General features: G+C 38.9%; 1 protein-coding gene across 2 annotated transcripts in view; it reads right to left on the minus strand.

Annotated features, from left to right (window-relative positions):
* The window catches only part of LOC113116403 (glutamate receptor ionotropic, kainate 5), a 65,118-nt gene continuing 51,618 nt past the window's right edge, over nucleotides 1-13,500 (minus strand). The window contains exons 10-22 of one of the 2 annotated variants that reach the window (XM_026284548.1): nucleotides 10,962-11,123; nucleotides 10,734-10,886; nucleotides 10,465-10,569; nucleotides 10,041-10,148; nucleotides 9,370-9,573; nucleotides 9,074-9,187; nucleotides 7,790-7,899; nucleotides 7,314-7,487; nucleotides 7,016-7,181; nucleotides 3,064-3,289; nucleotides 2,592-2,720; nucleotides 1,918-2,039; nucleotides 1-1,373 (exon numbers count right to left, since the gene is read on the minus strand). In XM_026284548.1, the coding sequence (XP_026140333.1) occupies nucleotides 768-1,373; nucleotides 1,918-2,039; nucleotides 2,592-2,720; nucleotides 3,064-3,289; nucleotides 7,016-7,181; nucleotides 7,314-7,487; nucleotides 7,790-7,899; nucleotides 9,074-9,187; nucleotides 9,370-9,573; nucleotides 10,041-10,148; nucleotides 10,465-10,569; nucleotides 10,734-10,886; nucleotides 10,962-11,123 (2,379 nt within the window). In that variant the 3' untranslated portion in view covers nucleotides 1-767. Of the gene's footprint in view, nucleotides 1,374-1,872; nucleotides 2,040-2,591; nucleotides 2,721-3,063; nucleotides 3,290-7,015; nucleotides 7,182-7,313; nucleotides 7,488-7,789; nucleotides 7,900-9,073; nucleotides 9,188-9,369; nucleotides 9,574-10,040; nucleotides 10,149-10,464; nucleotides 10,570-10,733; nucleotides 10,887-10,961; nucleotides 11,124-13,500 lie in introns of both variants that reach the window. The other variant, XM_026284547.1, reaches the window with a different exon arrangement.

The following is a 13,500-nucleotide window of genomic DNA, read 5'->3' on the forward strand; positions in this document are numbered from 1 at the left end:
TTTAATGAACACACAACTCCTCATTTCCAGTAACATACATATTCAGTCAGAGTTGATCTCCTCTGTATCAATAAAGTAGCTCTATTTTTAATTTCCAATTCAGACAACACAACCCCAGAATTAAATTACACAGACAGTGAATTTAAAAATAAGTATAGTACAGAAAAGTAAGAATATCTGTTTAGAATATCTTTTTAATTAACACGTTTGTGTTTTATAGCGTCATCGTCCTCCATTAACGTGTGTGCTGTCATTCTGTCACGGTCTGGCTCTGATCTGTATGTTATCATTGAGAAAATGACATCCAGAAGAGCGTGTCTCTGTGCTACTTCCTCTGTGTGACCTCTTTCGTGATATAGAAACCAAGTTCAGTCAGGGAAGGAAAGGAGAGTCTGTGTCTCCGTCTGCCTCTGATTGCAAGCAGACATCTGTGTGTTGCCTGAAGATCAGAATCACAGGGAAGTTTAATATCTCTGCGTTTAATATTTATGTGCTGCCTGTCATGTAGCATTTTCTAAATCTTCGGACTGATAGTCTTAAATCTTACCATCACATTTTCAAGCTTTCTTCAGACACAGTCAATGTAATAATACATCATTCAGTAGTACAAAATAATCATTGATGTGGCACACGGCTATCCAAAAGAAGAGGATAATTCTCTCGTACCAAATAAAGGAAGGAAAGCAGATTTGTCTGTGATTTTAAACATGAGGGCAAGTATTGCAAAAATGTCACACTTCTGTCTCCCTCTTTTGTCAAGTCTCTTCTCATTTCTGCTCTCCCATTAGATCTGTGTTGTTGCTAGACTGAGGTGGTGGTAAAGTGCAGCCTTTAGCCGGTGGGGAGTGTCCTATCCGGCATGGGCTCGGCCCACCGCCACCTTCGCTGTCTGTATTGGAGGATGAGTGTGGAGGGGGCGGGGCCAGACGAGGCAGAGGGGCAGAGGAGGGAGGGATACGTGTGCAGGACGTTGTGCGGAGACTCTGGATTCGTCGGCACTCCTGACAAATGCGCACGTGAGTGCAGCCCCGCGGCAGAGGCACTGTCACTGCGGGGGGACCCAGGGCCACTGTGGGGGTGCTGTTGGCACCTAATGGGTCCTCCAGGAGTCGCTGGGGGCCGGGGCCCATGTCTGAGGGGCCTCCTCCTGGACCTGAACTTCCTGTCAGGGGTCCGGTACCGCTGTAGAGCTTTCCATTGCTAAGGCGCATCTCTCTGACAAGGCGCAGGGGCCGCGGGGCCCCTAAAGTGATACGGGTGGGGTGTCGAAGGGCCAGAGAGCTGGACAGGGGACGGCGGCGGCGAAGACGAGAACTTTTCTTGCAGGAAACTGCATTACGGAACTCCGTCAACATCTCCTGACACACAGACACCTGAACATTTACAAAAATATATTAAACACTTGAACGAAGGAAGATTAGAATATATTACAGATGTGTATATATATATATATATATATCACAGCTATACACAAACACATATATCACCATTAATATAATTAAGATATATAAAAATCTTAAAGAGGACACATGCAAATCTGAAAAAAAAAATAATAATTACAACATAGCTCTGAAAAACAGGATGTTTCTGCTCGTACCCCAAAAAATGTATAATATGTGGTTATTTTGATCTGATGCTTCACAGAAATATTCTGAGGACACCTGAGACTTAAATTACATGTTGTAAAAAACAGGCATAATAGGTTCCCTTTAAATATAATTTATAATTCCAAACAATTGCATTATTTATCACAGAAGTACATATTACAGATATATACATAAGTAGACATGCACACCATAACACAACCACTGAACTGGACTTGACTACGACACACACTAAGGCGAGGAGTCGGCGGGATGCTTTGTAACCTACTGTAGTGTGACTGTGATATGGGCGGTCGCAGGAGAGAGGTCGTACCTCATCTGTTTCAGCTGATCGGCGTGTGGACCACACAAACTCCATCACAGCCACAAACACAGCAATAATCAGGCCACAGATTAACACCACAAATATACCGCCAATGTTCTCCATCCCAAGACCTGCAACAATGAATTAAACACTTTTAAACAATATGTATCAATGAGGATCTTTCATCAAAGACATAGAATGTAATAAATATACTTTCTCACAGTGGGCATGAAGGGGAAATGTCATAATTGCTAAATGACAGACTTCTCTCAGGTTAAGCATGCCAGACTTTTCCAGTCATATAGTCCACCTAAACCCATGCCCTTTCTTACAAATGATTCAAGCTCACATTCAGATCTGCCTCCATACATTCAACAACTGATAGTTAGAACCAAGTCCCCAATCTACAATGGCTGTGTGAAATCCCTGCTGCGTTTTGGAACACAGTAGTTGGTTTCTAGCTGGTTATGAGTTGGTATGTGCTGATAGATTGTTTCTTGTCATCTTGGATCAGAAACAAACCAACTACCTGCTGGTTTTTGGAACCACCAGCTGTTTTTTGGAACACTGTAGCTGGTTGACCAACTAACATGTTCCTTACAGCTACCGGTTCCGACTGGGTTTTTCCACAGGGATGAGAATGTGAGGAGAATATTGTGTTGAAGTGCAGGAGAGGTTCATGCCTTTGGCACGGTGGTCTTCCTCTTTGGGACACTGCCCTCCCTCCCACCATCTTCTCTTCAGGATCTCCAACCTGTTATTCTCCTGCAACTGCAGAACTGCCAGACTTATCTCATCTCTGAAAGGAGAACCTTTGAGACAGAAATATGCAGCTGTAAGTGTCTGGTGGTTAAACATGAGGAAGTGTCAGTAAGTTGTGAACCGTGAGTCTTGGCACGCTCACTTCTGTAAAAAACAAGCCTGTCTGATGATAGTCAAATGATTTCACAATTACTTGTTTTAATGGTGATTTTCAAAATTTATATATGGACATGTATGTATTGAAAGTGAAAGTGATTTTTTTCATTTTGAAGGGTTATTATGGTTTAAAAACCTTGTGATTCACATTGCTGCCACATTGTTTGTGAGGCTTCAATTTTAAGTGTGTTAATGTGCCTGATTTTTACAAAATAAAATGATGTCCATCTCTCTCACCGAGAGGCATGCCGATTCCATAACCCTTGGTGTCCAGCAGGCCTCCGATCTGCGTGAGGTTGCAGTTGAGGCTGCGGTGGTACTCATTCATGGTGCTCTCAAGAAGGAAGGCGTATTTAGAGTTCAAGACTCGGGCAATGCCCTCCTCTGTGCTCTTCACAAAGACACTGGGCTGCTTAGAATACATGTAGTTCCACATCCGCTGATACGTCTGATAACGAGAGTTCTGAAAGAGGGAAGAAGAGGATGTATTATCCGTGCATACATCATAAATAAACATTTAAACAGCTATTTGACATGCAGCATAACAAATAGAAAAGAAACAGTGACATGCAAACAGATGGTAAAATCATTTGATCAAACAAAACAATGAGAAGAAAATACATAGTCTGTAAGCCAAGAGTACTCTACAAGAAAGAAAATAAACAAGAGATTCAAAACCCATCCAAATGCATATGCAAATAAATGCCTGCTGGCACTTTCCATGAATATGGTACAAAATTAGGCATTTTTAACAGATGTGCAGTGAAAGAAGGTGCTTAAAGCATTAGACCGTTTTTTGTTATGACACTTCTTAGATAAGTTCTATAAACATAAACACTAAAAATTATAATTCAGTTTATTGTACTTAAGATATATATGCACACACACACACACACACAATTGACATATCATCTGGACCCTTTCTACAGTGTGATTATAAAAATAAATTATTTTCTAATTTTCACAAATATTTTATGAATGCCTACATGAAGTTTGTCTTTTATGCAAGTAATTGTACTTTAATCTACAAACCGGGTTCCAAAAAAGTTGGGACACTGTACAAATTGTGAATAAAAACAGAATGTAATGATCTGGAAGTTTCAAATTTTAATATTTTATTCAGAATACAACATAGATGACTTATCAAATGTTTAAACTGAGAAAATGTATAATTTTAAAGGAAAAATAAGTTGATTAAAAATTTCATGGCATCAACACATCTCAAAAAAGTTGGGACAAGGCCATGTTTACCACTGTGTGGCATCCCCTCTTCTTTTTATAACAGCTTGCAAACGTCTGGGGACTGAGGAGACAAGTTGCTCAAGTTTAGGAATAGGAATGATGTCCAATTCTTGTCTAATGCAGGCTTCTAGCACCTGCTTCAACTGTCTTAGGTCTTCTTTGTCGCATCTTCCTCTTGATGATGTGCCAAATGTTTTCTATGGGTGAAAGATCTGGTTTCAGTACCTGGATCCTTCTTCTACGCAGCCATGATGTTGTAATTGATGCAGTATGTGGTCTGGCATTGTCATGTCATCCCTGAAAGAGACGACGTCTGGATGGGAGCATATGTTGTTCTAGAACTTGGAGATATCTTTCAGCATTGACGGAGCCTTTCCAGATGTGTAAGCTGCCCATGTCACACACACTCATGCAACCCCATACCATCAGAGATGCAGGCTTCTAAACTGAGAGCTAATAACAACTTGGGTTGTCCTTGTCCTCTTTAGTCCGGATGACATGGCGTCCCAGTTTCCCGAAAATAACTTCAAATTTAGATTCGTCTGACCACAGAACAGTTTTCTACTTTGCCACAGTCCATTTTAAATGAGCCTTGGCCCAGAGAATTTTTTTGACCTATAGAGTTTTAGCCAGCAACAGCAAATGGCACGGTGTATTGTGTTCACCGACAATGTTTTCTTGAAGTATTCCTGAGCCCATGTTGTGATTTCCATTACAGTATCATTCCTGTATGAGATGCAGTGACGTCTAAGGGCCCGAAGATCACGGGCATCCATGGTTTTCCAGCCTTGACCCTTACGCAGAGATTGTTTCAGATTCTCTGAATCTTTGGATGATATTATGCACTGTAGATGATGATAAATTCTAACTCTTTGCAATTTTTCTCTGAGAAACTCCTTTCTGATATTGCTCCACTATTTTTCGCCGCAGCATTGGAGGAATTGGTGATCCTCTGCCCATCTTGACTTCTAAGAGACACTGCCACTCTGAGAGGCTCTTTTTATACTCAGTCATGTTGCTGATTGACCTAATAAGTTGCAAATTTGTCCTCCAGCTGTTCCTTATATGTAAGCACCTTACTGTATACTTTTCCGGCCTCCTACTGCTACCTGTCCCAACTTTTTTGGAATGTGTAGCTCTCATGAAATCCAAAATGAGCCAATATTTGGCATGACATTTCAAAATGTCTCACTTTCAACATTTGATATGTCATCTATATTCTATTGTGAATAAAATTTAAGTTTATGAGATTTGTAAATTATTCCATTCCTTTTTTACTCACAATTTGTACAGTGTCTTTGTACAATTTGTAGAGTGTAAACCTTTTTGGAATTGGGTTTGTATAACTATAAACTAGCATTTGGTCTTAAATTGATAATGACTTAATTTAGGCAAAAATTGCATGCTTAGAGTCCAATGCATTTTTATTGTTTTCTAACTTTATAATTTTTGTAAAAAAAAAACTAGGGCTGTCAAATGATTAAAATTTTTAATCAAATTAATCAGAATTTTTAGTGGATTAATCAGGATTAATCACTATTTGCATTTACACCTGAATCCGATCCATTTTTTTTTTTCTGAAATGTCTACCAAAAGATAAATAACAGGACACAGATACATAATTTTCATGTATTGATTCATCAGTACACAAGTTCTTTTTTTCTGAATTTCAAAAGTTTAACATTTACTTAGATCAAATTTACCTGAGCACTATATCAAACCATGCCATTTAACTACAGATAGTGTAAGAGTTTTAGGTGAACCAGTGGTTAAATATAGCCCCATATCTATGAAATTTTGCATAGAGAAACTCGAAAGAATTAACTCAGAAACACAAACATGCGCCACCATCACATAAGCAGCACTCTGGGCACTCGTTTTTGGGAGGTGTTCATTTGCTCTGCCACAATACTTTAGGATCGATATTTTCACGTTCTGAAGGCTTCAAGTGCCAGTAAAACCAAGTAAAAATGCATATGCTTTCCCAAACAGCTGTAATTATAGCTGCAATGCATGTAGTTGTTCTGCACATGCGCAGTGTGAAACACAGGATGCTATAACAGGAAAAAGCTCCAGCGTATCAACTACCAAAGTCGTCTCTGTTTATCGAGCTTGACATGAATGTATTTGAGAGTAACTGGGGTAAAACCTTAAGCTTCTTCGGTGTTTTCGTCGCGGCGCTCGCCGCTGTTTTTTACTATCTTGAGAATTCAGAGATCGACGAGACTTTCCTGACCTGAATAATTTGTCACACTGCGCATGCGTGAAATGCATTAAAAAATTTGACGTAATTAACAACAAACAACTAATTAACGTTGTTAACTCGCTATTTTTGACAGCCCTAAAAAAAACTAAACATTTTTTTTAATCAATTACTGTACATGAATAAAGATCGACATGAAATTAAAATTCACCAAATCTATGTTTTACATGGTGGTCACTGATTCTGTTGTGTGTGATTTATCTATATTCATTAATTTGACCTTGTGATTTAATTAGATTTAATGTCATAAAAATGCTTTTACTTGTTCTTCAGGTGAAGTGACTGTCTCTGGTCATTTAGGCTGCTTAAACTCTGCCCTTATTCTTTCAGTCAATTGCAAGCTCAGATCTGTGAGCATCCAATCAACAATCAATGGATAGACCAAGTGTCTGTTTCACTTGCATATACATAACAATATAAATAAATAAAAATGTTGCTACTTCTGTTCCATCACATTTGCAAACATGTGGTTAGTGTTGGTAACAGATTTGAGGCTGCTTAACATTTTCTGAAGTGCAGAGTATTTATGAAAAGTTCTTACTATTGCTCTCAAAACTAACAGCTGCCGACTCACTAACCCTTCCAGACAGATGCTTCATAAGTGAACATTGACATGTGCAAGCCAGCACGTGGTTACTTTTGTGTGAGCTTATTTGCATAAACTTAATATCGTATGATTTGTACCATAAAAAAGGTCATGGTGCTTCCTCCATGAATGGTGCCGTACTGGATATTGGTTTGATCAGCCAGGTCATCGGGTGATTCGATTGGCACTTCCATTCTCTGCACTGTGAGAAACGCAGCCAGATTTGCTGTGTATGAGGAGATTATTATGAGAGTGAATGCCCACCTAAAAGAGAGAGACAGAGAGAGTGAGGACATAAACGATGGAGGCAGAGAGCAAAGAGCCTATAGCTGTGCTCTGTAATGTGTCTATTGACTCTGTTAAAATGACCATCAACACATATTGAGCCCCACTCACCAGACCCCACTGACACAGCGTGTGGAGAGGGCCCGGGGCATGATCTCTGACCCCTGCTGCATGAAGCCCCCCACAGGAAACCACAGGCTGTTTCCTAGTGTGTACTGATTTTCCAGTAGGTCTTTGCGCTCACGCAGACACGGGTGAGGGTTATACCATTCATACGGACTCAACCTGACACAAACACACACACACAGATTTAGAAAAAACCTTGCATTAAATATTTATTTACTCGCTATACCAAGCAAACAATAAATCATTACATTTTGCTTGATTAATGTTTAAAAAAATAAATGATTAAGAAAACTAAACATAACTGATCATTTCATTTACATCTCTGAAATAAAGTATTAATATCTTTTACAGGTTTACTGCACAGATAAATAATTATTTTACAGAGCAAAACAACCAAACGCATTGATTAAGACAATGATTTTTAGTCGTGTTTGAGTATATGTGTATGTGCCGGTGTGTACCTAGCAGAGAGAAAAAGCACACAGCTAACAGCGAGGTAAGCCAGCAGCATGAAGAGCCAAACAGCCGGTGAGAAAGGATCCAGGAAGGAGAAATAACCTGGCTTCCTGCCCTGAGAGAGATGGTGGAAGAGAAAGAGAAGTAAATGAATGCAGCTGAAGGAAGGAAGGTGGTAGAAATAAAAGCCAAAAGGAATTAGGTGCATGATGAATATTCAATCTGATAATTACATTAATGTAGCAATAGGAAATGCATTACATATAATACATATTGAGGCTTTTTTAGACAAACTTTCTGCATTTTACCTATCTATCTATCTATCTATCTATCTATCTATCTATCTATCTATCTATCTATCTATCTATCTATCTATCTATCTATCTATCTATCTATCTATCTATCTACACTGGCTGTTATTCAGGACAGGACAAGCACAGAATATCACACTATTATCAGGGTATTTGCACCAATGTCAGTCATCTCATCCTCTGATTGTTCAACTGTATGTTTTAATCTTGCATGTTTTACTTCAGCCACAAGAGGGCGCTACTGATCAAAACGGCAGACCAGTCACCAAAGAAAGATGGATTTAAGGACTCTTCCATGGAAAGCAGATATTGCAGTTTAGTGTTAAGGTATAGGTATTATTACACTAACCGCTTTTCGGTTTCAGAAAGAGTGGGTCATGTTTTGCTTATAAAACATAGTTAATTACTTTATTAGCCAATTCGTTATTCAAATTGATCATAGTTAATAACATCAATATTTGATGAGAAAACCACAGAAATGAAGATATTTTTTAAAGACATTGTTGTAAAGGAATGAAGCTTTGCATAGGCTTTACAAAAAGCATATTCAAAGATATAGTTCACCCAAAACTTAAAATTGTGTTGTATTGATTATTTTTGTTAAAACAACTGATGTCACATGGACTACTTTAATATGTACTCACTATGTTTCTGGTAGTTCTGCTTTCATCAAAAATATTAAAATCTTGGTTCTGAAGATGAGAGAAGTTCATATGTTTTGGAACGATACAAGGTTGAGTAATGACAGAATCTTAATTTATGTGTGAGCTATCCCTTTAAACCGCATTATATTGTATTTATTGTATGACTGAACACAAGCCTATCGGTCAACAGTAATACTTTTTTTTTATCAAGTTTGTCCATCTGAAGTAAACTTAGGGGTCATTAGGGGACATGTTTTTGTATTCTGTCTGCGTTGTTGATCTATGTAAACATCCAGACTGATGCTGTTGTGTTGATTCTGTGTGTCTGACTTACTATATGGACTCGGTAGAGAATACTGATGCCCAGCGTCATAAAAGGCTTTGAGAAGTCAATGACCTTCTCTCTCTCAGATGTGATGGTAAAAGCTGCAACAGCCAAATCAGCTTTCTTCTCCAGAGAATGAAGGAGAACGAAGGAGAAAGAAAGAAAGAAAACAAAACATTAAAGTAGAAGAACATGAATTCTTGTAAAAGTCATCTAGAAACGAGACACAGAGCTGAACTTAACGCAGCTGTGTGCTTTCCAAAATGAATTCAGCAGAGGATGTGTTGATGAGTATGAGCACATACCCTGTTGATCAGCTCTCCCACCATTCCCGTCCATGAGCCGTTGGGTTCAGGTGCTCCGTACAGCCCATCGTCCACCAGTTTGATACGGTAGGTGAACTTGAGGATATCAGCCAGCTCTCTCAACATGTCCACACAAAAACCCTCATACTGCTCATTCCCCTCAAACTCCTGGTAGTTCACCTTTCTCATCATGTACGGGTTCTCCTGCACACACACACACACACGTGGGTCATTCATGTTGTAGTTTCAGGTCCCTATCACAGTTGTCTTACTATATTAGATAAAATATTAGATTACATTTTTAAAAGCTTATAAGTTAAGAAAGGAGCCGTGAGTTTCTTTTCCAGTATTTTAATGAGTAAAATGAAAGGAAAGCGACATATTTTCTAATTGGAACACCACAGTAAAAACATAAGCACATTTTTAGCAAGGGATTTGATTCACAATTTTGATTCATTTCTTTGAATTCCTTATTTGCTTAAAAATAATTATGTGTATTCCATCATGATAGACATTTTGTTAACTGTGCGTCCATTATGTAAGTTGACTTTTATTTTTTTAAGTGGAAATTATAGAGCTCAAATGATTCTGCATAACAGGTATTTCCAATGTAGATGTGGTAAATATATTGTGTGGCTATATGAGCCTGCTGTAGTGCAGTTGGTCCTCACCAGTATAGTGGTGATGATAAGGCTCTTGTTAGCCACAGTCTCAGACACGTTGATATCCAGACTGGTGGAGTTCATCAGCAGAGTGTTATTAGAGAACCAGATCCCAATCTAACACAGACAAGGATGACAAATGGAACAATCAAGATGTTGGCACTATTCAAAGTGTGCGTGTGTGTGTGTGTGTGTGTGTGTGTGTGTGTGTGTGTGTGTGCGTGAACCTACTTAACAAATCTGTACCCGGAAGAGAGTCAAATCTGACAAAACATTGTATTAGTGATATCCTTTTTTTTAAATGCTAAAGTTTTCCCTTAGGGTTAGGATTAAGTTATATTATTTAAATTAACATATATAGAAGCATTAGACGTCTTTTGATATTCCCATTTAGATAGCTAAGTAAATGTGTATTTGTTTGTGTGTCTTTAACCTCTTTGTGGCCTCCCCTGTGCTTCTCCAGGATGTGGAGGGTGTAATTGGTCCTCTGGCCTTTACTGTTGAACTCAACTCGACCTGTCAAACCATCATACTCCACCTGATCAAAACAAGGCAACACAGAGAGAAAGAGAATAGAAACAGTTATGTTCCCTTAAATAACACAGTGGATGCTCTCTAATGCAGATAACAATGCTGGATGACTTTCAAGTGATTGAATATGTATATTTACACACACACACACACACACACACACAGACTGACCATACGCAGGTAGTTCATGAGGCTGGTCCCGTGTTGCCAGATCTGAGGGGAGGTGCAGCTGAGAGGTTTAATGCCAATCTCCTGACTCCGGTTGAGTTCCTGCACTGCACTCACCACCACATGGACCGCATCAAACAGCAGCGCCGACGACAGCTGGACACACACATACACAGTTTAGTGTGTGTGATACATCAACAGGCTTCTGTATTGTGTTTGTGTGCATCTCACCGCTGGTCCGGGGTATGGGTTAATGTCACAGCCCTCTCTCCAGGACAGGTTAAGGCTCCTGATAAACTCCAGGTAAAATGGGTGGGTGGTGTTAAACATCGAGAAGCCCACAATGTTTGACTGCTCATCCACTATATCATCCAACCACAGCAGCGGGAAGTCCTGCACACACACAGGAATGACATTACACAGCAGAAAACAGAGAACATCAGTCTGTGTAAGAAATATATATTTTTTAAGAATATACAGCTCAAAACAGCATAGTGACTAGTCCTGTGAAACAGTGGTTTTTCAGGAGTTAAGTATGGATTGTGTGTAGACTGAATTGATGTTGAATGGTGCACGCGAGTAATGTGCAGAAGACGAGCGATGTGTTAAATCGGACTAGTTACTAAAGGTGTGTGTGAAAGCATGCAAGGTTTGAGTAACATGTAACTTGTTAGGGTAGACTAGTGATCAGATGGTTTTATAATAGGTAAGTCTGGTGTAAACTGGTTAGCCTAGGGTAAAGTGAAAGTAACACTTTAGATTAGGTTAAAGTAATGCATGAAATGTTTGAGTAGCATGTAACCTGTTATGGTAGACTAAATAATTAAAATAATACTAGTAATAATAATAGACTAGTGTTTCTGTAGCTCAATTGGTAGAGCATTGCGATATCAAGGTTGGGGGTTCGATTCCCCGGGAACACATGATTGGTAAAAATTGATAGCCTGAATTCACTGTAAGTCGCTTTCGATAAAAGCATCTGCTAAATGCATACATTTAATTTTAATTTAATTTAATAATGTGGTTCAATAGTGGGTCATACTTTAGGTCTGTGTAAAGTGGTTAGATTAATGATTATTCGAAGTTTCAGTTCAGTGTCCATAAATGGTTTAAGTATGTTACTTTAGGTAGACTGACCACAGTAGTGTTGATTACAGTAACTATAGTGTTTCATTTGTTTGTGTAAGGTTGGAGTAACGAGTTAAAACAGACTGTATTGTCTCTTAGTTGGTAATGTTTGAGTTAACTTGACTGATCAAATGGTTAACGTATAAGGATTTCAGTATTGTGTACATTATGTGGTAACATGTTAGGATAGAGTAGTGACTGGAGGTATCAGTAGTATATGCAATGTAATGAGTACGTTTAAAATATGGATTAGTAATACTGTATGTGAATAACTGGTTATATTTGTCCGTTTCAAACATTAAGTTTGAGTAATAAGTTAAATTAGAGACTAGAGTATGTGGGATGAAAGTGAGATGTTAGGTTAGACTAGAAGAGTGTAAGTTCTGTAATGTGTTACACTAGACCAGTCACTACATGTTTCAGCAATGCATGCAAGGTTTGAGTAACATGTAACTTGTAAGGTTAAACTAGTAATAATAATATGGTTTGATAGTGGTGTGAGTAAGGTTGACGTAATAAATTAGATTAGGCCATACAGTTCATGAACAAGTAAGGTTTGAGTAAACGGGTAAGATGAAATGTTTAAATGAATGCTTCAACCAGTTGGGATGGACTTGTGACTAGAGGTATCAGTGGTATGTGTGGTTTAAGGGATGAGTTTGTTAAAGTAGGGACTAAATTATGAATAGTCTGTTATATTTACTAGAGGTTTCAGTAGTGTGCATCATGGCACATTAAGCCAACAGTCGGTTGTCGTTATGCGTCTGTCGGCCTCGTTTGTGCAGTCTGTTCTAAACAGTTGGCAGTTGACCCATTTCACCAGAAATCACGTGATGTATTATGGGCACAGACTCCGATTTTTTAGCTTCAGAATGATTCCATTCAGTCAGAAGAGATCAAACATATTTGATATTTTGAGCTGATTTCAGAACACATTGTTTACATCTGTCATGCATCTCCTAGCAACAAGGCACATGTTTCTGCTTAAGCTTGTTCCGTTCGGAATGATTTGAAAGTCTGGTAGTGTTTTTTCAGCAAGTGTGCTTTAAACACAGTGGGCCCTATCTTGCACCCAGCGCAATTGACTTTGTACACCGACGCATGTGTCATTCCTATTTTGCACCTGCGCAAAGCGCGCTTTTCCCTCCACAGAAGCACGTCGCTAAACTAGTGAATGAACTTGCGCTCCCTGGGCGGTTCAGCGCAAAAAAGGAGGCGTGTTCTGGCGCAAACAATCCCTGGTGCTATTTTGCTGTTCCATTAAACAATTGCGCCACTGACCAGAAAAAACCTAGTCTAAAGTCAGTGGCGCGTTGCGCGTTGTTCATTATGCTATTTTAAGGGCGCATGCTTGACCATAATCTATAGCGTGCACAACGCGCATACACTTTGCTCATGTAATCTACACAGATGCAACAGTTATTTTTGCAAATCATAAATTGTTACACAAAAAAAATATTAACACATGAGATGACGGAAATCATTGTGGTGTGCCACGAAGATGTGAAAAAATAGAAATAAATCTAAATTATTCAGGCTAATCGTAGTAATTAAGGATCAGACCTGTTGGCCAAATAGTGGCAAGACATATGTGTATATAATGACATCTGACAAATTGTGGCTATTTCCTCCCACGCCTGTT

The sequence above is a fragment of the Carassius auratus genome, chromosome 16, assembly GCF_003368295.1.
Source record: "Carassius auratus strain Wakin chromosome 16, ASM336829v1, whole genome shotgun sequence".
In the NCBI taxonomy this organism is placed as follows: domain Eukaryota; kingdom Metazoa; phylum Chordata; class Actinopteri; order Cypriniformes; family Cyprinidae; genus Carassius; species Carassius auratus.